General features: G+C 41.4%; 1 protein-coding gene across 5 annotated transcripts in view; it reads left to right on the top strand.

The window, feature by feature from the left end:
* Nucleotides 1-23044, top strand: part of nbeal2 (neurobeachin-like 2) — a 36275-nt gene extending 13231 nt beyond the window's left edge. For 4 of the 5 annotated variants that reach the window (XM_042424092.1, XM_042424095.1, XM_042424094.1 and 1 more), the window contains 45 exons: nt 549-632; nt 865-963; nt 1138-1790; nt 1876-2008; nt 2331-2450; nt 2554-2884; nt 3074-3156; nt 3300-3392; nt 3658-3826; nt 4904-5037; nt 6105-6258; nt 6558-6660; nt 6861-7011; nt 7274-7429; nt 7535-7694; nt 8473-8561; nt 8679-9389; nt 9512-9696; nt 9897-10053; nt 11816-11959; nt 13145-13468; nt 15072-15221; nt 15321-15478; nt 15712-15836; nt 15931-16048; nt 16292-16449; nt 16546-16679; nt 16781-16888; nt 16981-17076; nt 17204-17328; nt 17683-17823; nt 17909-18039; nt 18187-18296; nt 18417-18534; nt 18655-18752; nt 18842-18955; nt 19043-19129; nt 19257-19366; nt 19982-20154; nt 20244-20338; nt 20457-20573; nt 21093-21254; nt 21358-21506; nt 21635-21770; nt 21976-23044. In XM_042424092.1, the coding sequence (XP_042280026.1) occupies nt 549-632; nt 865-963; nt 1138-1790; nt 1876-2008; nt 2331-2450; nt 2554-2884; nt 3074-3156; nt 3300-3392; nt 3658-3826; nt 4904-5037; nt 6105-6258; nt 6558-6660; nt 6861-7011; nt 7274-7429; nt 7535-7694; nt 8473-8561; nt 8679-9389; nt 9512-9696; nt 9897-10053; nt 11816-11959; nt 13145-13468; nt 15072-15221; nt 15321-15478; nt 15712-15836; nt 15931-16048; nt 16292-16449; nt 16546-16679; nt 16781-16888; nt 16981-17076; nt 17204-17328; nt 17683-17823; nt 17909-18039; nt 18187-18296; nt 18417-18534; nt 18655-18752; nt 18842-18955; nt 19043-19129; nt 19257-19366; nt 19982-20154; nt 20244-20338; nt 20457-20573; nt 21093-21254; nt 21358-21506; nt 21635-21770; nt 21976-22083 (7254 nt within the window). In that variant the 3' untranslated portion in view covers nt 22084-23044. The remainder of the gene's footprint in view (nt 1-548; nt 633-864; nt 964-1137; nt 1791-1875; nt 2009-2330; nt 2451-2553; nt 2885-3073; nt 3157-3299; nt 3393-3657; nt 3827-4903; nt 5038-6104; nt 6259-6557; nt 6661-6860; nt 7012-7273; nt 7430-7534; nt 7695-8472; nt 8562-8678; nt 9390-9511; nt 9697-9896; nt 10054-11815; nt 11960-13144; nt 13469-15071; nt 15222-15320; nt 15479-15711; nt 15837-15930; nt 16049-16291; nt 16450-16545; nt 16680-16780; nt 16889-16980; nt 17077-17203; nt 17329-17682; nt 17824-17908; nt 18040-18186; nt 18297-18416; nt 18535-18654; nt 18753-18841; nt 18956-19042; nt 19130-19256; nt 19367-19981; nt 20155-20243; nt 20339-20456; nt 20574-21092; nt 21255-21357; nt 21507-21634; nt 21771-21975) is intronic. The other variant, XM_042424093.1, reaches the window with a different exon arrangement.
* Nucleotides 23045-26722: the final 3678 nt, after the last annotated feature.

Here is a 26722-nt window from a genome sequence, read left to right as displayed (position 1 = left end):
CAACACTGGGCAAGAAGAGCATGCTGGGTTTTTTATAGTGCATGAAATGAGCCGTTTTTCAATGCATGTCTTTCCCTCTTTCCTTGTATTTTGGCTGCTCTGTCGCGTGACTGCTGGTGCCTGTATGAAAGACCTGGCTCGTGTCCTGGAGTTTGATTTTGATGCCTTCTTTCCAGCAATAGTTGGAGATTGCTGGATTTTTTTTTTTTTTTGGTGGTTGGCTTTGGTTTTTGCATGCTGGGACCTATCAGTAATTAACAAAGAGGCGATTGTTTGGTGACTGGTACAGCAGTTCCCTTACTTTGACCCAGTCTGCTCTAGTAATTGTGGTGTGGAAATGTGCTTTACTTCCTCTTGCACTTCAGAGGTAATCTGAAGAGAAATCCCTCCTATTATTTGGTGAAAATGACTGGGGTTTTTTTTGGGGGGGGGGGGTCATGTACAGTTCAAATATTCACCTTTTTTGGGCTTTTGGTGTCACATTGTGATGATGCACACTTTTATTTCTGCACTGCCTCCATCAATTATACCTCCTTATTTTGATGTAGGTGTGGGAGAGAGGATCAGACAGTATTACAGTTCATGCCTTAGGAGTCCTCACAGCTATAATGAGTAACTCTCCCTCTGCTAAGGTAAGGCCATGTATGATCGTCATACTTATGTGCATACATTATTAACCATAATATACTGTATAATCTGTAATGCATATGATACCAGAAAAAATTAGAGCCTGTTGAGGAAAGCTGTTATCCTCTCATGTGGGAAATCTCATTGTATTCCCCTTCCAATGTGTGGAAGTGTGCCAACTAGTTATCCCCTGTGGAGCAGCTTACTACAGACTATTTCTGTCTCCGTCCCCCCCAGGAGGTTTTCAAGGAGAGGATTGGCTACTCCCAGCTGTTTGACGTGCTCAAGAGTCAAGGTCAACCCACCAAAAGGCTGCTGCAGGAGCTAATGAACATGGTAAAAATCACTTTTCCTCATTATCGCCACTGAGCAGAGACAGCAGAATTCAATGTCTTGTACTAATGACCTATTTAAATTGTGTTAGTGCTAATTAATCCAAAATTATTAATCATGTGACTATGTCAATATGTTATCCTCATTCTCTCCTGTCTTGTCGCTCTCTGTCTCCAGGCAGTGGAGGGTGAACATGCCCACGCACATCACTTGGGCATCAGTAATGACCAGCCTTTGCTGCTGCTCCTGCAGTGGCTGCCTGACCTGTTTGGTCAGCGGGACCTGCAGCTGCTGGTGGCTCAGTGGCTGGCTGCTGTATGTGGCGGTTCCTTATCCTGTCGCACCGTGGCTGTGGAGGCAGGAATGGTGGGGGCTCTGCTGCAGGTGCTCTCACAGCCTCAGAGTCTGGACAGGCAGTGTGCAGATGCCCTGCTGGGCCTCCTGCAGGACTTGGGCTCCCTGTGTCTGAGGCCAGAGGAGCTGAAGAGCCTGCTCAGACTGCTCAGGGTGGATCAAGACAATGCTGCAGTGGTAGGAAGGGTGCACCCCTACTGCACTCGAATCATCCGAGTGCTCTCGGCCATGGCAGCGAGAGAAGGCCAGGACAGTGCCTTGCAGTACTTTGATCTTACACCCCCTATGGCAGGTATTATGGTACCTACAGTCCAGCGCTGGCCAGGCAGCGGCTTTGCGTTTCATGCCTGGCTTTGCCTCAATATGGAGTTCCCTTCCTGTCACTCTGACTTTAACAACCGTAAACCTCCTGCCAACTCTGGCATAGGAGCTCAGCATGACATGGGAAAAGGACCGCGTAGAAAGCAGCTGTACAGGTAGAAGAACATGCAAAAGATTTACAAACTTTTGTATGCATAGCTCTCTATTCCAATTTTTGACAACCTGTTTTCTTCTGTAAAGTTTCTTCACAGCAAGTGGGACTGGGCTAGAAGCCTTCTTCACCATGGAGGGTGTGCTGGTTGTGGCTGTTTGCACTAAGAAAGATTACATGGCTGTCGCGCTGCCAGAGTACCCACTAGCTGACTCCTGCTGGGTAAGTGTGGACACACATAGTACAGTTAGGATTTTGGCCACACATTTGGTCTCATTTACCCTGTCCCAAATAAAAAAAGATTATATCAAGGAGAAAATCACACATCATTTTCCTCTGCACTGTTGTCAGAGCCTGTAACCTTGGAGCATAATTATTGTCAGAAAATGGAGTGCACCTCCTGAAGAGACAAATAGCAAGAGAAGGTTGAATTAAAGCACAAAAATGTACCTTTGTAAGCACTGAACCTCTAGCACAAAATTAGCATTTTTAGTGTTGACATCATTCAAATTTTGTGTGCTCTTTGCTGTCATCCTCATCACAGCATTCGGTGGCTATAGTCCATATCCCAGGCCGCCGTCCTTTTGGCCAGAACGTTGTCACCATCTACATCGATGGAGAGCAGCGCAAAACTGCTCAGCTTCGCTTTCCATCTTTCAGTGAGGTAACTTAAATAGCTATCTAATGTATCCTAGTCATGGACATATATTATCACTGAATAGTTATCAGTCTGACGTCATCCCCCCTCCTCCATCTTTCCCCTCAAGCCTTTTACCTCCTGCTGCATCGGCTCTGCAGGCCACCGAACCACTACCACCACTACCTCCCCCAATCTGCCTACAACCTCATGCTCCAGCCCGTCACCCGAGTTTGCCTTCCCTGCCCACGCCCCCTCCCTCATCCGTTCCCAGTCCTTTCCAGCCACCTTTGCAGGAGGCCGCTGGGGGTCTTTGGGTGACTCCCCAGTGCAAACCATCCCGGCGGGACTCCAGGATACAGAATGGGGAACACCCACGTCTCTGGATGGGCTCCTGGGCACTGCCTTCATTTGCCATGAGGCTCTGCAGCAAACTCACACAAGAGCTCTACATGCTGCAGGTAGGTTGTTGTACACATTATACACATTGAGCATTTCACTTTGTTTTAGCCTTTAGCTCTTCCAGAATCACCAGACAGAAGACAGAAAATCACAGTTGAAAGAATATTCCTGTGACCATTGAAAACAGGAGTATTTTTCATGTGTTTGCATATTTCATGACCTACACTGCTTTCTGCTCTCTGTTACAGGCCCCAATCACGTGTCCTTATTCAAAGTGGATGGAGAGATATCTGATCTGAACAGCAAGCTTCTGCTCTACTACACTCCACAGGTGACTCACTGAAATTCAAGAAAGACGTAAAGATATATTATATTGCACTACTGTTATTTAGATATTATAAATAATAGCAGTAAACATTGTTGTGTGTGTGTGTGTGTGTGTGTGTGTGTGTGTGTGTGTGCGCGCATGTGCAGGCCTTCAAGAGCCAGATATGCCTGGACCTGTCTCCTAATCACCAATATGATGGCAGGCTGACAGGACACAGAGTAGTGAACTGGGACATCAAGGTTAGATATCCAACTATTTAAATTTTCATGAATATGATTCTAACTTTTAAGTTAGAAGTGACTTCTCTGTCATGATGTGTCTCTGCTTATCACCTTCATTTTGTAGATGCTTTCTACTACTGCTGACTTTTTTAACCTTTTCCATTTAAATTGTTTACACCGCAGCTTCCTTCCTCGCCATCTCCCCTTTGTGAATATTGTCTGCAATATGTGTAAGCTGTACTGAAGTTGATAAATGAAAGTTATGTGTATCTTTTCCCTGCAGGATGTTGTAAATGTGGTAGGAGGTATCGGGGTTTTGCTGCCCCTGCTCGAACAAGTATGTGAAGCCGAGCAGGTTTACAATGGCGGTCAGGAGATCTCAGACCTGCTCGGACCAGAGCTCACCTCCCCTCGAGGCCCCTCCATGCTGCTGCCGCTGAACAAGTCCGCAGGTCAGTTCATGTTTAGTTCAGCTGCACGGGTTGTTCCTTGCACTGTATGTTAGATACAATAATAGCATCTTCATGACAAGGTTGGTTCACCCAAATGCCAAAAAAACCCACATTTTCTCACTCGTCCTTTGTAGCGTCTAATCATGCAGATAGTTTAGATTTTATTTGCCTGTAGGTTTTGAGATATCTGTTGTTCAGATGAATGTAGTATAATGTCTTGTGCTTACATGACATTTTAAAAATTGAACAGCAGTGTGTCTTTCCACAAACAGTGTCCCCATTTCTCAGACCTCAATGTTGACAGTTTTCACTGGAACAACTTTTTACAGAAGAAATAGTCCCTGTGAAAACTGTTGACAGCATGTTGTGTGGATTATCCAAAGGAACACCTCCATTGTATTTGGATGTAGGCAGAAATCTGGTATCTCAAAACCTGTCCAAATATATCTAAAGCTATATGCATGGAAAGATACCACTACAAGTGGGTGAGGAAAATATGTTTTCTCTTAATTTTGGTGAGTACATTATGATGAACATTACATTGCATTTTCAGTTGTATTTTAAAAAGTAACTCTGCTGTTCCTCTGTCATCCCTTTGTTTATTTGTAAGTGCTAAGCATTATTTTCGATGCAGTTCAGACTCTAAAGATGTTTTGAAACGCTGTGAATCAGAGTCTACACATGGTGCTCGATGAATCAAGGATAAACAGGATGTGCTAGATAGTCAAAGGGAGACATTCTATAATATATAGCAGACAAACATAGTACTGATAGTGAAATCAATGCTAACAGGTTAAATGTCAGAAGCAGCACGGGCACACTGAGTCATAACATATGCTAGAAGAATTGCAGTTCAGTTGCCCGTTGTGCTTTAGTGGTCATGAATCTAACGTAAACAAAATGAGACAAATGGAACAAACACTCAACAGAGGAGAGACATATATCATGACTTATGACTCATGACTCATCCTGAGATATGATAATGTCAATAAAGCTGCTTTGTGATGCATATATATACGACTGTGGGTAACACAGGAAATCTTAAAAGTTGTTTTGCCCTATTTTTTTTTCTTTCAGAGGGCAGACTAGAGAGAAACAGCATTGCCGCCTTCCTGCTGATGGTGAAAAACTTGATTCGTCATCACCCTGTCAATCAGGAGAGCCTGCTGCAATGCCACGGGCCAAGCATCATAGGAGCCATGCTAAGCAAAGTAAGTGTTGCAGCAAGCGGGAACTAATTGCGAGAAGAAGTGATTAGCATTTGAAAACGAATATTTGACCTTTTCCATTGTATTGCTGCTGTGTAATTGCTGCATAATGAATGGGTATGGTGTTGTTGAAACAGTAGAGGTTCTTTCAGAATGATGGTATCACATGTTGTGCAGGGGAATTTATGCAGACTGTTTGGCCTTTCTGACTGAAGACAAAAGAAAAGAGCAACACAATCTGTTGTTTGAAATCTAGGAAAATGATATGAAAATGATGATAGATTAAAACAAATATTATGAATCACACAGTAAAACACAGTAAAAGATGTGGTAGCCAGATTGAGTTGTGATGCTCTGAATTCATTCTGTTCTCAGTTCTGAGAAATCTGCTGATAAATTTTCATGTCTGCTGTGTGGGTCTCTTTTGTGAGATAAAAAATTATTGAGTAATATTGAGAATTACAGACAATGCTGTATACCTACAGAAGGCAAACTTTGCTGTATTTGATGTTGTGCTACGTCAAAGGTTTTCATTGCCTTGTGATGGACAATAAAGTCTTGATTTAATGCAAATGTCATTTGTCAGTTGAGCCCTCCAAAGGTGCAGTAGGCCTAATTTGGTGAGGCATGTGCAGCAGAAATTATTTCTTTAGATGCATAAATGAACGTGCTTTAGTTCAGAAGTTTAATTTGTCATACAGTGTTAATAGATGTCAATCTTTGAGGGGTGCAGCCAATCAGGTGTTGCACTGGTGCAGCACAGACATGCTGCTTGTTTGACAGGATATGTTGAAATATATGACGTTAAGGAGGAGCATCCTGTAAGGAAACTGTGTCCCAATAATCACATGGCCAAGTCTGGCAGCAACAGAGGCAGAAACTCACATACAGTTCAGTATATATGCTACACAAACACTTGTATTATATGTGCACTCTGAAAGCAGCACTTCTTTAAGTGTTTCTAAAAACAGACACACAAACCCTCGTACTCAGATGAAACCACATAAATTGAAACATACTTAGACACAAAAACACTTTAACCCGCCTCCTCTCTGCTTCCTCTGCTGCAGATTCCAGGCAGCATGATGGACATGAACGTTTTTATGGCATGTCAGCTGTTGCTGGAGCAGGTAACAGGCAACAGCCCACTTCTGCAGCAACTCTACCAGCACCTGCTCTTTGATTTCCGAATCTGGACTAAAAGCCATTTCGCCGTTTGTCTGGGTAAGGCATAAGTAGCCCTCACCTTGTTGAGTAACACACCTGTGAACCTTTTCATGTCTGCCAAAGCTGTTTGTGTCCCTTTTATATGTATATGCACACCAAGACTGAAAGGAGCAAGAGGAGGCTAAAAGCGCCATAGAGCAGAAATAGAATACATTAATGTTTGGAGTTCAGGCAGTGGGAAAGATTAAAAGTAAACCTGGGCACTTCAGTACCCTGTTTTATAAATTAATGCACTTCGCATATTGGTTTGACATTTCTAAATGCCAAACTGAAAGGAGATTCTTTTTCTTCTAAAGCTCATGTCCAGTACCTGTCATCTGTGATAAACAAAGGCAAGCAGCGCATGAAGAGGAAATATGGGGTTCAATACATTCTGGATACCATTCGCACGTACTACAGGTGAACCTTTGACATCCACAATATGGTTTTCTATTAAGACACAGTTTCCCACCACAATGTATATCAAATTTTATTGAAACTGCATTTGAGTTGTTATAAGGTCTTCATAGACGTTTATACGTTCTTGACTCTTTTATACAGTGACTTTGCTCATGAGAAGGGTTATTTATTTCTTTACTAACATCTTTGGTGATTTGTAGTGTGGAGAAAGATGGCAGCAGCCTGTCTGATGAGAAGCAGACGATTCAGACTTCTCTGTTTGCCTTGCTGAAAGACTTTCTCAAGTCTCCTACGCCAGAGGAGCTTCACAGTGTCCTCGCCTATATTCTGACTGTAGGAGAGGAGCAACAGGTAGTGAAAATATGTCTTATCTCTGATTTTCTTCAGGGAGTTTAATACTGTTATCATTTGACCTGTGCTATTTCACTTCCAGTCCCCAAATGCTCTACCTGACCATCAGCACTTCCTTTTTATCTTCATGTTTTTGCATCTTCAAACTTTCTCCCTCTTATAACCACTTGAAACCTTTCCATCTCTATAATCCACGTTTCTTGCTGTATTTCCTCCTCCACATCTTCCTTCTGTCCTCATCATGCATTCCACTGTCAATCAGGTGGTGAGAGCCTTGGACGTCTTGTACGAGCTCTTGCGGAGCAGCCCTCCTCGTGAGCAGGTGCAGGCAGTGCTGCTGGAGTGGGGCGTGGAGCAGCTTTACAGTCTGCTGCTCAACCCGAGCTTCGGAGACGAGGCCAGAGAGAGGGTCTTCAGGGTGAGAGCAACTGACCGGACCTATTCTCAGCATAGCTCAATATAACACTTGACAGACACTTGCCTTTCATTATGACAAATTTGTTCCACTGTCTTTTTGTTACAGGTTCTATACAAAATCCTCAAGAGTGAGCGAGTGTCGGAGCGCAACAAGCAGCGCATTAAGCTGAAGGATTTCGGCTATCTTGGCCTGGTTTGTTTTCTTGAAGACATTCCCGTAACCATGACGACTGTGCGATGTCTGTATGAGCAGGTCCTTGCTACAGGTAATGAAACAGATTTGTCCCTAATGAGCTTGAAATGGATGATAAAGAAGACCTTTATAAATGTTAAAGCACCTAAAAACTTAGACACTAAACATCCTTAGTTATAAATTAATGAGTTTAAAGCTCCAAATCTCATCTGTTTTATGATGAGTTTGATTCTAATAGTTATTTTGTTAAATTCTGTAACTCATTATTTTACAAGTTCGGAAACTTTTCATTTTCTAATATTTCCTCTTACATTTCCTTGACAAAACTGTCATGTGACATTAATTATAGGTAAAACAGAGTCAGTGTTCAGATGTTACATTTCCAATTAATCACTTCCCAATAAATGCTAAGCTAGCGTCACTTAAAGTATTTTAGTCAGTGCAAATCAGGTCCACTGAACATGCAAAAATGTGAAATTTGACAACAGGCAAGCATATAATTCAATGTGTATGAACAATTAAGTTTCCAATAATTAATGGATAATGAATGAATATTTATTTGAGTTTAAATGGAGCAATTCTTTAAAGGTATCTGCTCATATACTCAACACAACTAGCTAAACAAATTAAAATAACTTTCAAACAATTGTTAGGAAATAAAGGAAAGAAAACTAAATCCTGCTTGGTGCATATCCTAGAAATACCTCACAACACCTGTAAAACCAAGATCTTTCTAATTTTAGAAGAGAATAAGTGGTTTTATGAAGGATCCCATCACTCATTGTTAGAAGCTGATTGCAGAATGTTTTCAGTGACTGTTAAACAAAATAAAACTTGCTGCTTCCCCACAGATGCGAGCCCTAACTTCAGAGACCTTCTGGCTGTGATCGGTCTGTCCCATCAAGCTGAGCTCACTGTTCGCTTGGATGTCTGTCGCAAGGTCAGTCTGCTAGCATAATTCATGCTCCGCTTGAAGTGTGAAGTTTCCTCCTAAGCATTTTTATAGCCTCGGTAATGAAAACAAGCTCTCACCCTGTCTTCTCGGGATTTCCCCCAGCTCTTTCATCTGATCTACTCCAATGAGGATTATGTGAAGCAGCTCGCTAAACAGCCTGGCTGGCAGGATGTTCTTACCAAGCTCTACGTAAAAGAGTCCTACGAGTCCCACGCTGCCAGCCTCGCAGGCTCCAGCACCCACAGTTCCTTTGAGCCAAACTACCGGCCTCCACTGCGCAGGGATCAGTCCCTGGTCATAGAGGACGCTCGCACGGAAGTCTTCCTGAGCTACCACACCTCGCAAGACATCGAGGACGAGGAGGAGGAGGATGAAGGTGGTCAGCGGGACATCTCAGAAGGGTTCTCCGATTTATCCCAGTCACCTCCTAGTGGAGGTGGAGGCACGCTGAAGAACTTCACGGGCTCCCTCCATTTCAAGTCGTTTGATTCAGTGGACCAGGAGAGTCACTCGTCCTCCCTCTCCAATGCAGTTGATATCACTTCGTCTCGCCCCGATGACGAGGGGAGAGACTACCAGCCCCTCTCCCCCTTCGGTTCACCCTTTGATTTAGAGCTAAGTGGTGTGGGAGAGACTGGTACACACACTCCTGCGGGTAGTCTGACAAACACACCATCCCCTCTAGAGCACTGCAAACCCTTTCCACCGCTCAGACCCAGGAAGAGCTCCAGTCTATCCAACGTGCTGGACGACACCAGCTATGGGACAGATCCTCCAACTGGAGACACAATCTCTAATACGTCCAACCCACAGGTATGGCTGCTTCCTCAGCTGAGATTTCACTAATATTTCAAGCGTAATTGTGATCTGATCATGCTCTTTGTAGTTTTGTTTGAGTCTTTTTCCATGAGGACTGAATGTTATTTGTGTTACAGCAGACCCCAGAGGAGGAGCTGTGTAACCTGCTCACCAACATCGTCTTCTCCGTGCTGTGGAGCGGCAGCGGGGCAGAGGGCACCGGGGATGTGGTGTGGAGAGAAAGAGGACAGGTCTTCTCTGTTCTCACCAAACTGGGCTCCTCCTGCCAACTGGTTCGCCCGCCTGATGACATCAGACGCAGGTCAGCAACACTCATTTCAGTTTTATTTCCCTCAGAGTACAAACGCAGTGAAATGGCGGTGAACCTATGAACTGCAATGGAAAAAGAAATTGAACCACAGCTTTGCCACCTGTGTCATCTTTTGTCCAGATATCCAGAAATATTATCATGTCATACTTCGGTGAAGTATTTTAAGTCTTGTTTGTCACTCTGTGTGCCAGTCTGTTGGAGATGATGCTGGAATCGTCTTTGTCAGACCTGAGGGACGCCCAGGGAGTGTCTCTGCCTTTCTGTCCCAGCCTGGTGAGGCTCCTCAGGCTGCTGCAGGACGTCCTCTTTGCTGAGGGTACAGACAATTACACACTGTGGAGTGAAAAGGTAAGTCACATACCCCACCTAACACATATGATCTGCCCACTGATTTAAGCATTATGAACACGTTGCCAAGCATTTGTAGCACAAATTATATTAAGATATCACATTTCTCTGGTGTTTCCTTCGTCATCCTCAGTCCACATGCTTTTATCTTTAAACCTTATCTTGTCTTTGGACTGGCTGATCAAAAAATGATAATGATTGAATGAAAATATTCTGGGGAAAATCAGATACCTGAAAAAAGTTTGATTTCATTGTTTGAAACCCACATACAGCAGCTCAGAAATTGATTGTTGTCCAACAACAACAACATTTTTTTTTAAATTGAGCTTGTAGGTCTTGATAAGGTAGTGAATCACAATTCCTCACTATGTTGGGTGTCTTTTGTAGTCTCTCTTTGCCATGAGAATTGCTTACATTAGTAAATCTGTACAGACTGAAAGAGTACTACATACCAACATAAGGCAGGCTGCTCATTTGCTCACTGTAAACACCCAGCACCAGTGGAATTTAAAGATCCCCTCCAGACATGTTTTAAGATGTATATAAAATACTCTACTTTGAATAATGATTTTTGTTTAATATGTTTTTTCTTCAAAAAAAGTTAATTTATCTTGTTAAAATCCTTAAAATCACATCTACTCTTTCTCTCTCATTGAAAATTCCAGTGTCTATAAATGTGCAGATACATTTAATTTCAATTTCAAGTTTAACTGCTGAACACAAGATGTGTCTTAGTTCACTGAAAAGTCATTTTTCAGTATTTGTACACTGGAGATTTCAAGTTTCCACATCACACTTGTGTAAGTTGAATATTGGACCAAGATTAGCTCCAAACTATTTGTGATGTCACAAATCCTGCTTGTAGGCATTAAAATTAGATTTTCATGGAGCTCAGAGAAACTTTCCACTTCCAGCAGATGAATGTGAAAACAGCCTTCTAGTGTGAAACTCTGCACATACATCATTCTGCACAGTGATGCTCAAACACCCAACAGGAGGAACAAGAAGAAAAATGCATTTTTGAGTGGAGGAGGGACTTTAAATTCTAGATGAATTACAAATACTCTGTCTGTCATTTAACCAGGTGCTTTTTTGATGCAAATTTATATCACTTTTTGACATAAAGCAATACAGCAGATTTCTGTAGAGTCTGAGCTGGTGGCAAACATTTTAAAATGCTGAGTGCAGATCAGTCAAGGGTTTGTCTTCCAAGAAATGTGATTATACTTATATCCAATGTCTCAATATTAATGTGGTATCATTGAAGTTTTACACATAAAAAAACTGAGAACTGTCACTTATGTACTTATTTAAAAGTAACATTACAATGTATGCAGTTCTCATGATATAAAATTATTCAGAGGCACAATGAATCTTTGAAAGATTGCATCATCAGGGTGTGATGATGTCATTTTGTTGACTCAGGCATTAGATAAGTCAATAAAATATGAATTATGTTGCAATTAAATGCATCAGTGCCTGAAGTCATTACACCCTTAAGCATTCAATAGAAAGTGAGGGGAGCTGGGTGCGGTTGTTGTCAGTTACAAGTTCAGCATCGGTGGAAATTTTCCTGTTGTGACTTACTGGAGGGTGGAGAGCCACAGCTGGGTGTAGGTAGTAGGTTATGAGTCACTGTTTTAAATGCAGGTTAAGCTGTAGTTCATGTGTTGAATGGCTTTAGGTTGTTATAGATGCTCCAATGTGTGGAAACAGGTCTATTCTTTTGTTGTTGAGTCCTTTGTTGACGGCTGTGTTGCAGATCTTTGAGGGGGTGGTGAACCTGCTGGACAGGTTGCAGGCCTGGCACAGCACCCCTGGAAGCCCCGGGAACACTGAACTGAAGGAAATGGCCCAGATAGGCCTGCGTATCATCACCGGCTATATCCAACAGCAGCACTCACAGGTCAGCTGTGCCCACAACTTGTCCTGTCTATCACCCTATCAAGTATCAGCACATCACTATAAATATGAAATATCTCTCACTGTGCATGTCTTTCACAGCACAAGCACCTATACAATTGAACATTGCAGAAAAGGCGTTCTCTATATTTATGTAGCATGATAAGCTCACAGAGATAAAGCCAGTTTAGAAATACCAAGCCTTCTATGGGTTTCTTTTCAAAGACATTGCAGTCATTCCTCTTAGGGAGTGTTCTGTATGAAAGGGCAGCTCCTCTCAGAGTTATGACTCTTGCTGCTGCTGCTGCTCTTGCTGGAGGATTATGGGATCGAGCGAGTGGTCATAAATTAACTGACCATAAGGCTTTCCATCACATGCTCCTGATTGTGTTCATCTGCAAAGTAGTAGAACTCCCCCTAAAGCCATTTTGTTTTTCAAAATGTCAAGTTCGTAATGAATTAACATAATTGCACTCTGACATCACAGCTGTGGGTCTCTTAAAAAAAAAAAAAAGCCTGGAGGTACTTTAAATAAAAAGAAAAGAAGCACTAACACAGCTGTATTAATTTCAGTGGTGGAATGTGAATAAGTACATTTACTTAAGTACTGCACTTAAGGACAAAAATGAGATATTTGTAGTTATGACAGATTTATGCTACATTATACTTTATATTTTTTACTTCACTACATTTATCTGACAGATGTAGTTAATTTGCAGATTGAGATCATACAAAACATATGATAATCTTATAAATATGGATTGTTATAAATAGATTAAACTCCCCAACATCATGTAAAATAGTTCAAATTAGCTCTCCCTCAATTAAATACAATAGTAAAACACTAATTATAAAATAATGCATTAGTAGTAACAATCCAGTAATATATATAGAAATATATAGTAATTTAACAGTCACAGGGGCTATTTTCCTGCATACTGAGTGCTTTTACTCCTGATACTTTAAGTACACTTTGCTGATAAAACTTTCACTTGAGTGTGATTTTGAATGCAGAATCTTTACTTGTAATGTAATATGTGGTTTTGTTAAGGGTCTGAATGCTCGTCCTCTGACGTTCTGTCCAGTCTATGAAAAATAAGTGAAATAAATATCATCTCTTTTCATATACTGTATGGTTCGGCTTTCAGTTAGAAGTATGGCGAGTAATTCACCTCCTGTCCCTCTTCAGGTGTGTGTGATGGCCTTCGTGAAGCTCCACAGCCTGCTCCAGACAGTGCTGTGTCTGAGCTGGGAGGAGGTGTGCTTCCTGCTGGGACAGCTTGGTGCCCCCCTGTGGCCAGGAGGTGTAATGGATGGCACCAACTGTGGGCACCCCGAGACTTTCTCCCAGCTGGTGCCCATCGTGCGTACGCTGCTTGACCAGCATGCCGACCCCACCACCCTCCAGAATCTGCTGCCAAACCTACCCATCACCAATGGCAGCACCACCTTCGCCCAAGACCTGAAGGCTTACTGTCACACACTGGAGTGGCAAGGGTTTTACCAGCAGCAGGTCAGTGTGTTGGTTGACATTGTGCATTTAAAAATAGATTTATTTTTTGTTTAGGGGGTCTAGAGAGGGTCCTCCTTAGTCTTTGGTATGACTAAGCAGGTATGATCAACCATTCGCACTCAGATATGGCTCGGTTTGTTTAAATTAATGGACACTCAGGATTTTCCCAACCTTACCTTCTGGTCCGACCATTTACCTCCCTGTGGGTGGCTGAGAAGGCGAACGCAAAGTTTTAAAAAATGCTATCAGAAGTTTAGAAAGAAAATAACAGACCTAAACTCCCCAATCTTTCCTGATTGACCTCTAATGTATTTTAAGCATAGATCAGTTTATGCTCGAACTCGAAGCTAAGATATTTTATGAACTGATGCCAAACAGACACGCTCCCCACTAGCTGAGTGGTGGATTTATCATTGCTCTGTGTGACAGTGCATGTTCATAAATCTGTTTTGTTTAGATTACTTTTGTATACGGATCCCGCAATACATTAAACAGTATGGCATAACTTTGGCTGCCAGGACAGTGTCAACACTTGGCCAAGACTGATTTCTCATCCACTGAGTGAACATATACTATATATCTGACTGTTTGTGTGTGTGTGTGTGTGTTTGCAGTTTATTTATAGAGCTTGTGTGTATTTGTTATAAGTGTGTATATATAGGGTAATTCTATACATTTATGTACTTTTATACAATATAAAAGAGAAAAAAAACTGTAGATAAGTTACGAAAGGAAGCAGCTATTAAAATATCTTCTCCAATACAATAAATAAATAGAGGGAAAGTTAGTGAAATGGTGTGTTGCCTTCCCTGTCTCTCATGTGCACATTGAGAATCAGCTTGTTTTATGCATCTAACATATTCTTTAGGTTTTGTGGTCCCTGGAATTGTTGTAAATTACCTTTACACATTAAATCAAAACTATACAGCCATGCTAGCTGCTCTATGAGGCTGTCATTAGGCAGCATATGCGATAGTGCTCACATTATACGCCTGATATTTAGCAGGTATAATGTTACCATGTTCACCATCATAGTTAAACATTTTATTATCCCAACTTGTTAAACAGAGCACTCCTGTAAGCTCTCAGTGAGTTTCCCCTGTATATATAAAGCTTTATATATTAGTATAGCCTGACCGATATACAGGATTCTTGAGGCCAATACCAATATTTATATTTAAGAGTTTAAAACATCTATCAGTTACCACTAAATGTACAGCTGAGGTTGATGGGAATGTCATTAGTTTTGCAGGTATTTGATCATAAACCAAAGAACTGGAGCTAGATGAAAAGTCAAGGGATCACCAAAGTCAGGAGGCTTTTTCCTCTTGGGGCCGTGAATGTCTACAAAATTTCATGTCAAATTACAGCTTATAGGAAACTTGGAAGTGTAAACTTATCATTCAACTTACAGTATAATTTCTATAAATGATTACTGATGATTGTTTTGTTTGTGGGTAGTATGTTGTCACCTGTTAACCTGGATGACTGGTCTGCATCTTTGAATCAAGGCTTTTTAATTTATTGTGTTGTGATTGACATTTCTATAGTTTTATGTTTTAATGTTATTGTTTGACTTCCTTCTCAAAATATTTGTCTCAAGGTTCAGCCTACCATGGAGCAGTACAAACTGGACACATTTGGGAGGAGCCATGACATCATGTCCAATTTCTGGAATTCCTGCTTTGACGACCTGATGAGTACGGCTTTTAGACGGGACAAAGACAGATCAGACAGCAAATCTAAGTTTCAGGTCACAAGAACTTTTAGGCTCCTCATTATGAGCTGTGTCACATAAAAGATTACTTTCAGATTACTGATCTGATACTTGTGTCTGTCTGTGTGATAACAGGAAGTGATTGTCGACCCCTACCTGAAGCGAGTCAGAAGTGAGAACAACCGGTACCTCATTTGTCAGAAGCAGAGCTCCAGCCAGCAGGGGGTGGTGTGGCAGCACTGGAAAGCTCTCCGCAGGCTTTTGACCAGTGAGAGAGGAGCATGGGCCAAGAGGTAACCTCTGACTTAACCAGTATTTCTATTTAAATTCTCTCATGTCATTCCATCTGAAAGGAAACTGTGTATTGCCAGTGGCCTCCAGGATATATTTTGCCTGCAGCATGGAAAGTCTATGGCCTTAAGTTGTACAAAAAATACATATTACAAACATACAGAGGCTGTACTGACCCTTTGCTGTTCCTTCCTGCCCACAATGTGCTGAATTGTAATTTCTTTTTTAACATCAGAGTTCAGCCTGAGGTAAAGTGGAAATTGTCCAATGCAGAGACCTATTCAAAGATGCGTCTCAAACTTGTGCCGAACTACCACTACGACCCTCACAGTGAGGCCAGTGCCCTGAGAGACAACATGGGTATGTCACTGAGTACGAGCACATTCACTTTGCTTTTTTCTCATGAAAGCAAAATGTTACAAAGGCGCACTGAAGATTTTGTCATTTTCTGTAGGAGCTGACAGTCCTCGGAGCTCTGAGCCTCTCCCGTTGGCTGTTGCCAAGGAAGCAAAAGTAAGCGACATGGAGGACGATCAGTTAGGTGAAGAGGACCTTGTCTTTCTGGATGACAAGTGAGTCTCTAATTTGCATTGCATTGTGCCAGCATATGTATTTTACAACATTTCTAATGTTTACAATGGCCATAAATATGAACAATAACATGACCAGGAACAACAGGTTTTAAACACTGAATTTTGGGGCTTGAAAGTATTAGAAAAGTTCTTGAATATATTGTCCCAGTGAGTGAAAACCCTGATGTTTGCAAATATGCAGTGCAGAAAATGTAAAGGTTTAACTTTTTCCTATGCTTTCAGGGTGGAAGGAGAAGATGAGAGCCAGAGAGAAAAACTGGTTCTGTCTGAAGACTGTGAACTTATCACCATCGTGGCGGTTGTTCCAGGTCGTCTGGAGGTTACCACACACCACCTTTACTTCTATGACGGCAGCAGTGAGAAAGAAGAGACTGAGGAGGGTAAGAAATATATGTTCTTGTGAACATTTTACAATTTTTTCTCTCAGTTCAAAGGGTTCTATCAGAAATGAACAATATCTGTGCCTGTACCTTCAGGAATCGGGTTTGACTTCAAGAGACCTCTGTCTCAGCTCAGAGAAGTCCATTTAAGGCGCTACAACCTGCGACGCTCTGCGCTGGAGCTTTTCTTCATAGACCAGGCTCACTACTTCATCAACTTCAGAAAAAAGGTGATGTTCAACTCCTTCTGCTTATTAATTAGTTCAAATAGATTTGAAATGATGGTACACTATGAAACAACTCAACAAACTCTTTTTCTCTGCCCTTTCAGGTACGAAACAAAGTGTATTCAAGGATTCTGGGGCTGCGGCCTCCCAACCTGTTTTACTTTGGCTCCCGCTCCCCCCAAGAGCTCCTGAAGGCATCCGGGCTTACACAGGTATTTATTTCTCTCATTTCTCTCTATGAGTTGTTATTATCTGAATTTCACTTCATTGTGATTTACCAATCTGATGTTGATGTGTTGAACAGAAATGGGTTTGCAGAGAAATCTCCAATTTTGAGTATTTGATGCAACTGAACACCATTGCTGGACGCACTTACAACGACCTGTCGCAGTATCCTGTGGTAAGTGTACTGCATTTCCCCTGACAGTGTGTACTACTTCTTAGTATATTTATGACCCCATGATTGCGACAGATGATGCACTTACAGTGTAAAGAGGCGTCATGTTGCAATTTTTGTCTCTCTTCAGTTCCCCTGGGTCCTGTGTGACTACACCTCTCCCACTCTGGATCTCGAGGACCCATCGGTTTTCAGAGACTTGTCCAAACCCATTGGTGTGGTCAACCCTCGCCATGCACAGAATGTCAGAGAAAAGTATGTGGTACTGATGTCCAGTCAAAGTAGTTAGCTATTTTTGACAGAGCAAGGAAATGATGAGAGAATCTGAATCCTTGATGCAGTAGTTTTAAAAAGACAAATCTAGTGAGTTTGCATGTTTTAGCCCGTTATCTAATAATGTGAATTTGGTAGTTACATGGATTCAAGGTTTTTAGTTCAGCAACCAAGTCTTAAGTCTAAGAGATTCCCACAACAGACTGAATACACCAGCAAGAATGACATTTCAGTTGATTGTTGATTATCATAACATCATGAATGAATGAAAGGACACAATTCTAATGCAAAGTCTGGTCCTTCTAATCAATGAGGATGTTTTTTGTCTGTCAATAGATATGAGAGCTTTGAGGACCCAACAGGCACCATTGACAAATTCCACTATGGCACACACTACTCTAATGCAGCAGGAGTCATGCACTACATGATCCGCATGGAGCCATTCACCACCCTGCATATCCAGCTGCAGAGTGGCAGGTGGGAACACTGATAAATGCATGATATTTCATAGAATTTCTTTGTAATCTCTGATCTGATATCAGTACATCTTGTTTTTGTTTAGGTTTGACTGTGCAGACAGACAGTTCCACTCAGTGGCAGCAGCCTGGCAGGCTCGCATGGAGAGTCCAGCTGACGTCAAAGAGCTTATCCCAGAGTTCTTCTACTTCCCAGAGTTCCTGCAGAACATGAATGGTAAGGAAGCTATTGAAATCAACAATAGGAAATTGTATTTTTAGAAAGCAAATTAATCTGTTTTGTTTGTTTCAAGATGTATTGTTAATATAAAAATATTTGTTTAATGAAAGAACCTAATGCATGTGTGCGGCATACTTGCTACAGGCTTCGACCTGGGACATTTGCAGATATCTCAGGACCCGGTGGCAAATGTTCTGCTGCCTTGCTGGGCCACATCAAGAGAAGACTTCATCAGGAAACACAGGAAAGCCCTGGTGAGTGTACACAACCTGAGTCTTAAAACTCACACTGGATTTCAATAATGCATTTGTCTCATGACATCCTGTATAAAGACAACTATTCAAGGTCACAGCAGCTTGTATGTTTAACCCTAGGAATGTGAGCATGTGTCAAGTCACCTCCATGAGTGGATTGACCTGATCTTTGGCTACAAGCAGAGAGGCGAAGAGGCAGTAGATGCCCTCAATGTCTTCTACTACTGCACTTATGAGGGTAAGGCAAGAGCGAGGGCCCTTTCATATCAGTGGAAGAAGAAACATGCAAATAATCAATAATCTTGTATGTCATATCAGCTTGATGATCTGGCTTAATGCATAATTGTCCTTTTTGCAGGTGCAGTAGATCTGGATGCAATTGCCAACGAGACAGAGCGAAAGGCCCTGGAGGGCATCATCAGCAACTTTGGACAGACTCCCTGTCAGCTTCTCAAGGTTTGACTGTCAGACTGATTCACAGCTTCTGCAACAAAATTCTGTTTAAAAAGTAGCACTTTTATATCACATTCCCATCTTCCTTACAGGAGCCTCACCCTCCTCGCATGTCAGCTGAGAATGCAGCTAGGCGGCAGGCCCGCCTGGACACTCTGCCCCTCAATATCTTTGATCAGCTCAGTAAACTACGACCATTTATGGAGGTATAACCTCAGTGCTCTCAAGTCTACTCAAACTTTTACTTTCATGGCCTCAGCAATTATCTAAATCCATGATTATGTGTGCCTCAGGTGGTGAGTGATGGCCTTCCTCTGGTCCAGGCAGTGGTACCGAAGAGCCAGACTCACTCCTTCATCATCCAGGGCTCAGATATACTGGTACGGTTCAATTTGACACTTTGACAAGAGCTAAATGTAAAACTAAACACAGTCATGACGTGACTAAACATTCCTTTAAAATAGTTGCGTTTCATTATTTTCTATCATCCCACTTTTTTCTCTCCAGGTGACTGTGAGCTCAAACGGTTTAATAGGAACACACAGCTGGCTGCCATATGACAAGAACATTGCCAACTACTTCACCTTCACTAAGGACCCCACTTTGACTAATCCAAAGTGAGTGCCCTCTGCAAGCAATTAACTATGTGAAACCCCAATTTTTTAAATTTAAAAATCATATAATAGTAGACACTGGGGAAAAAAGGTTGAAAATACACTGATTGTGTCATGTTGTCAAATGTCAACCATGACTTTGAACATCCTGAATTACTGTTGATAAAATATGTCGACCGCAACCTCCCAGAAATGTAATGAGTGGCTCTGTAATTTTTTTTCTGATATTTTTTATTCACAAATCTTCAACCAAGAGCGAACATTCACCATCATCGTTTTTATAGCATTTCAAAAGATGCTCAAGATTGTCCTGACAGCTGGATAGAAGCACAACATCTGTCTAGCTATCTTTTTTATGTCTCTGAAGCTTCAAAGCCTGTTTGATTAATTGAAATTCAGTTTAATGGATCTTATTTTAAACTGACCTTGAATGTGGACGACATAAACACTGAATAAATCAGGACAAAAACCATTTGAGCACTGTAACACATGTTGTAATTTGCAGATGTCGTGACAGTTTAATGTGCTGATTATAAATCTCCGCATTTAGGCTGCAGCTCACTCTCACTTCTTGTTTCAAACTTGCTTTGATCTTTACAAACCCACTTTGTGGTGCAGAACGCAGCGTTTCTTGAGCGGACCTTTCTCTCCCGGTGTGGAGATCAGCGCCCAGGTGCTGGTGGTGTCCAATGACGGACGTCTGCTGTTTAGCGGAGGACACTGGGACTGCAGTCTCCGCATCACCCAACTGGGCAAGGGCAAGCTGGTGGGCAGGATCTGCCGGCACATAGGTGAGCTCTCATTGTCTGATTTCCAAGATATATATAAACTTTTTGGCACATTATTGTTATTTATTTGTATTTTCGTGTGTTCCACAAAGACGTTGTTACTTGCTTGGCTCTGGATCTCTGTGGCATCTACCTCATCTCTGGTTCAAGGGACACATCCTGTATAGTGTGGCAGGTTCTACAGCAGGTAAACATGTTCATATCTCTCTGTCTGCATGTTTTCTTACTTCTTAGGCGTGGTTGTACACATGTAAATAAGTAGAAGCTGGTATCTTCAAAGATGAATTCTCCTTTTTGTCCTTCAGGGTGGCTTCTCCAGTGGCTTGTCTCCTCGGCCGGTGCAGGTCCTCTGTGGACATGACCAGGAGGTCACCTGTGTGGCCATCAGCACTGAACTGAACATGGCTGTCTCAGGGTCAAAGGTCAGAGATGTCTTACACTCTGTAAACATTTATAAAGTTGCTACAAAACACACAATAGGTGCAATAAGTAACAAATTAATCATGTAGGCTTTTTATCGATTAATCAGCTGATTATTATTATTCAATTAGTTCATTCAACATCTGTTTATAAAAGGTCAGAAAATCAAATAACTTTTTATTTTCTATATGACCAACAGCCCAAAACCCAAAGATATTCAGTTTTCAATAATGAAAAGGCAGCAAATTTTCACTTTTCAGAAGCTTGACAAAAGCATAACAGCATAACAAAATTATCCAAAGGCAAACCACAGTTTTGGCTGACTCTCATTTTCAGAAATTTTCCCCTGTGCTTCTAACTGGTATGAAAATCAGAGAAGATACAGTACAGTCCATCATTTTTAGACTAAATAACATAGTGTCTTTAACAAATAATCATTTTCTGTAAAATCTGGAACAAAGAAAACAAATTATAGGTTACTGACTCTCACTGACCCTCCCTTGCTCTTCACTGCATGTCAGGATGGGACTGTGATAGTGCACACTGTCAGACGAGGCCAGTCCCTGCGAACGCTGAGGCCTCCGGGTGACAGCTGTGTGCCTGCCCAAATCTCAGAGCTCCAGGTGGGCATGGAAGGCCACATTGTGGTACAGACCTCGCTGGAGGAACGCCCTAATAGGAAGGTACATGAATACATACGGTACATTGCATATACAAACACAGGAAGAATATACTTACACAAGGTTGTGCCTGAGCATAATTCAGAAACTCTGTTTATTCCCACAGGGCAAGTACTCCATCCATGTTTACTCAGTTAACGGCTGTCTGCTGTCTTCCTTCACCATGGAGGAGCAGGTGACTGCTCTCCACTTGGTGTCTGAATACATCATCCTGGGCACCATTCAGGGCAGCCTCCACATAAGAGATTTATGCAGGTAAATGAACCAAAATAACCAAAATAGTTTGGAGCTTATTATAATGAAAAGTGTTATATGGAATGACAAAATGTAAAGTTGGAAGTGTTGTATGAAAAAAATAAAGTCTTTTATTCTTTGTTTGACAGCCTGGATGCTGCAGTACCGCCCCTGGCCTTGAAGGTCCCCGTGAGGAGTGTGTCTGTCACCAAAGAGTGCAGCCACATCCTCGTGGGACTAGAGGACGGGAAGTTAATAGTGGTGGGGGCAGGGAAGCCAGAGGAGGTGAGAAACAGGACATGAAGTGATTGTGAAATGCAGGAGTGGGGTGGTGGTGTATGTTTGTATGTGTGAGTGTGTATGTGTGTGTAGGGGGAGGGGTAATCATATGCTAAATCAGGTTTTTCTGATGATAATTGCGTGTCTTTAGACTAACATCTCTGTTTTAGCCCGCAAGTGAAGATCATCATGTTTTCCTCTCTTGTCTCAGGTTCGCTCAGGACAATTCCCTCGTCGCCTTTGGGGCTCCACACGCCGCATCTCTCAGGTGTCTGCAGGTGAAACTGAGTACAATCCCACTGAGAATGCTGGCAAATGAGACGAGCAATGGCGGATGAACTCTGAAAACTCTGAAATAGCTGCACCACCAAGATGCTCACCAGACTCATTATGGCCTTCCTTTACAAGCTGGGAAACTATCCTCTTCAGCCACTGATCTCTCTGAGAGAGCGACTGTACACTGAGCACTTTTTTTATTCTTAAAATGAGTTGATATTTTATTGCGTATTTCATTAACAGTTGTGCACTGTTTTTAATCAGCATCATTCCAAAGAGTGGCCTTGTTTTGTAGATGGAGGAAGCTCAGTATATGAGATTATGAACTGCTGTTGGACTGTATATACAGTGAGTCATATTTCAGGGGTGTGACTTGCTCTGATGCACACACAGCCTCAGACACAGAGAGAGGTAACGCTGTGAACTCCCAAGGCTCCGTGTTCTTGACTCTTTTTTTTTTTTTTAGTCAGTCCCTGTGCGGTTGAATGTTCCAAAGCCATTGTTTGGCAATGGCACCTTCTTAAAACTCCTGGAAACTTGAAAACTACAGTAGACATTGCTCGAGATTTCCACATTGCAATACTGGTGAATACCACAAAAGGGTTGACTTTGTAAAGACAGACGCAGGATATCTGCTGTGTCAGGATTTGCTAATCTTTGCACCAGAAGTGCACCACAGTACCGCAGCGTATAATTCTGCATTCCTTTAGGCTCTGAGAAATGTAAAACTGTTACAATTAAAGCAATAACCGCTTTAATGGTCAAGTATGTGAAATATGTTCACTTTTTATCACGATTGTGGAGCTTGGATGCAAAGAAACGCAAGTGGAGAGCCTTCTGTTGCCTTACACAATGGAGTAAAGGTCTTTATAAATGCACAGTTGCTTCTGTAACAGTTTTGTTATTATTCTGTTCACCACATGACTATATCCCTGTTTTATTTGATCTTTAAAAGTGCCTTTTGAAGCTTGTGTCTGGAGCAATGTATAAACACTGAATTCCAATCATGCATTTCTATGTAAGATCACTATGTGTCAGATTTATCCCTGCTGATCTGATTTAAACTCACCTTACTAATCTATTATGACGCAGATGTTGTTAATGAACTCAGTAAACTGCTGGCTGGATGCACATTACAGCTTGTCTGTACTGGTATCATACTGTTTGTGAGGCGCTGAAAACCTCTGAAGACACAATGACGCTGAGACACGTGAGCCAAGAGCCTCTGAGTGAGCTTCAGAGGAATTCACTTCCTGCCAGTTTCTTTTACTGTGGTTGGAACAAAGTGGTTGTTATGCAGTGTCATGGTGGGAGAGAGACAAAGGGAACTATTTGGGTGAACGCGATACCCCTTACATGCTGCACACATACAAATTACTTAGAGATTGTATGTGATGCTCAGAATAACCTAAAGTGTAAGCAAGTGGAAAAGAAACTATGTTTAAAATGTTTGCTTATCAATTCATGGGAGCATATTAATGTAGTACATTCAATCTGTCACATTTGATGTAATACAATGTGCTGTCTTATAAGGTGTGTTTGTCTGAGGCAGTCTGAATATAGGATTGTTTGCAAAAGCGGCTGTTCAATTACATATTTGCAGTTTGCTTTTTGAATACTGATATCAATTAATGTAACACTGTTCTGTTTTGCTCTAAATGTAATGAATGTAATATTTCACTTAACTATGCAGTAATGCTCAGAGCCTTTGAATTAATCCATGGAGCTCATAATAGACTTTCTTTCAGAATTGGGTCTATACAAAACTTAGGTTTAAATACATGTTGTACATAATGTATCTGATATGAATTCTTGTTTAATTGCCCTGATTTACACTTAAGTAATTACTCAAAAGCCTTAAGTTAAGGCCAGCACTGCCTTGAATTTGGACTTGATCCATTTCTCTTTTATCACTATTATTTAGTCTTTGTATTGTTTTTCAGAAGCTGTTGAAAATACACTTCACTTTTTAAACGTAAAGCAGCCTGTGTTCATTGTAATTTAAAGATGATGACGGGAAATGTGATCATTTCACTTTTTAGCCTGCATGTCTGTCTTTTTCTTTGTCCACTTGCATTGCACATGTTGCATTCAAAATGTTGCACTCTGAAAGCCGAACATTTTCTTGAAATTGCCCTAATATGACTGCATACTTCAGGAATCCCCTTCTCTGTGAACCACAGCCCATATCCTGAGGATGATCACCCATTACTGAAAAATGAGCTGTGATTCTTGCGTGAACCACAGCAGGACGGAAACCGATCCGCTGCCACAACTCCTCGATCCAGCTCCTCTACTGTAATCCCAGCCTTGCATGCGTCTGTGATGTTAACCCTATTAGAGTTGAAAAGGTCACAGTGAGCAACGGCACATTTTACTTGAAGAGGAGACTTTGATCTCCTGGTGGGCCGAACATCCTGTCAGGCTCCCCATAAACACCTCTGGGGTACAATTCCCCTGGGTGGGGAGGGGTGATAAAACCAACCTTGTAGACCCCCAGTCAAATACAAACCACAGAATGGTGAATAAGGGAAGTGGAGTAGGAGGGGTGTGGGGGAATACAGTCACTCTGATGTGGTCTCATTGACAATGGTGGGAGGGGTTGACACCTCGCTCTTGGTTATTGGCAGTATCTCCCTCCGACCTCTCAAGACCTGAGGGGATGGCTGCAGGGAAATGCTGCAATTTCAATGTTGTTCAAGTTGTTCCTGCCAAGAACTGCAACAACCCTCAAACAGGCCTCTGTCAACGACTTCAGCCCTCCCCCCTCTGGTCCATTTCTCCTTGGCATGTTGACCACAAGATCATGTTTTTTTTAAATTCTGTCTTATCGTCCCCACCCATGTATGACCACAGAGGAACTCGGCCCTCTCAGATAAAGAGTCTGCAGCCCTGCAGCAAGATGCTGTAGACAAGCAAAGAATGAAGAAGTGACTGGAGCTGTTTATTCGTCTTGATCACTGATACCCTTGTGTTTATTTGATCATTTATATGATGTTTGCTCCAATGCCTTGCAAAAATATCCATCTCACCAAGTAGTTCAAACAAGGGAAAACAATGTACCTGTGTAATAAGATTATTACAACCTGTTTCAAATAAAAATCATCTTGCTTTAAGAATTTTCTAGAGGTGAACTTCAGTATTTTGAGGAAAGACAGATTGCTGCACTACAATGAATAAAAATGATACTTTGCTTTGGAAAGGTGTTGTAACAAGATATTTAAAGACCCAATAATAATAATAGACACTTTGTTGGAGCTACTTGGTGAGATGGATACTTTTAGGGCTCAATAATAATAAAAAGATGAACATTTTTGCAGTGCAATGACCCTTAAGAGATCTCCATGTGACTGAAATATGGCTCGCAGTTTATCAGAGCCAGAACATCCTCTCTGTCTCCTCTCATCCCTCAGCCAGCTTTGAAGTGCAAGTGGTATTGTGTCTGAGAAATCTCTCCATTTGTTTTCCTCTGAAGTCTCAGGGCCCCCCTGCGATGCATTCACTAGAATTTACAAGGTGTGTAATTTACCCTACGTTGGTTTTCTAATCTTTTGAATTGCTGAGATCAAACATGTACTTCTCCTTAAGAGTGTCTTGTTTGATTCACATGCTCTTCTTTTGTTTCTGATAACAACTGATCACAGCTCTATGCAAGTATCCCTGTAGGGTTGTAAAATGGTGTAATGTCACAGAACTCCCTTTAAAGGTTTTATCCAAAGAACTGCACAGGGATTTTTAAATTTTTTTTACTTGTTGTTGACTATTATAAATGTTGTGGCAATATACAATATAAATAAGAGTGCAGCCATTAATATGAGAAGTTACTCACACAGATACATATTTTACAAGGTTGATTAAAACATAGAATTATTCTATTCCCTTATTACTGTCTACATGTGAACCTGTGGGTCCTCCTGCAGGAAACCTAAAGGGTTAAATATCAAATGAATGAATAATATGAAAAAAAAAATCATATAAAGAAATAGTCTTACACTGAAAATATTACTTAAGTAAAAATATGTCTCACTAGTAAAATGTATTTAAATGAAGTACAGAAAAATGGCTATTGGTGAATTACTATTAGTGATACATTAATGTGTATTTTACTGTTATAGTCGGTTGAGGTGGAGCTGATTTAAACTATTTTATATACGTTTGGGTCATTTAATCTATAACAATGCAACATAGCTATTACATAAATGCATCATATGTTTTTTAAAAATACAACATTTGTCTCTGGAATGTAGTTGAGTAAAAGTATAAAGTGGCATGAAATGAAAACACTCAACTAAAGTTCCTCAAATTTGTACTTGAGCACCATACTTGAGTAAATGCACTTAGTTACATTCTACCACTGATATTTCTGTCTTTCTCAATATGTAACTGCTTGGTAATATTTTCATGCATACAGTAAATTGTACATTATTGTACATGTCATGAAATCTGCCATGTCTGCAGGTTTGTTAACCTCATTACCATATGTTTTTTTTTTTCTCTGACATATCATATTTCTGTATTTCTGCAGGTAGGTAAAGGCAATTTCAATCATCTGAATAAATAATCACAGTGTCAATGCCAGTTTCTTTGCCTTCCGTATTACATTATCTTTACCAACAGCGCGTCGCAGGGATGCAGCCAATCAGAAAGCCACTTTGAAAGCTGAGGAGATGGGTGGAGAAAAG

Source organism: Thunnus maccoyii, chromosome 10, assembly GCF_910596095.1.
Source record: "Thunnus maccoyii chromosome 10, fThuMac1.1, whole genome shotgun sequence".
In the NCBI taxonomy this organism is placed as follows: domain Eukaryota; kingdom Metazoa; phylum Chordata; class Actinopteri; order Scombriformes; family Scombridae; genus Thunnus; species Thunnus maccoyii.
The sequence above is the reverse complement of the archived record's forward strand: the minus strand, read 5'-3'. Positions and strand labels throughout refer to the sequence as shown.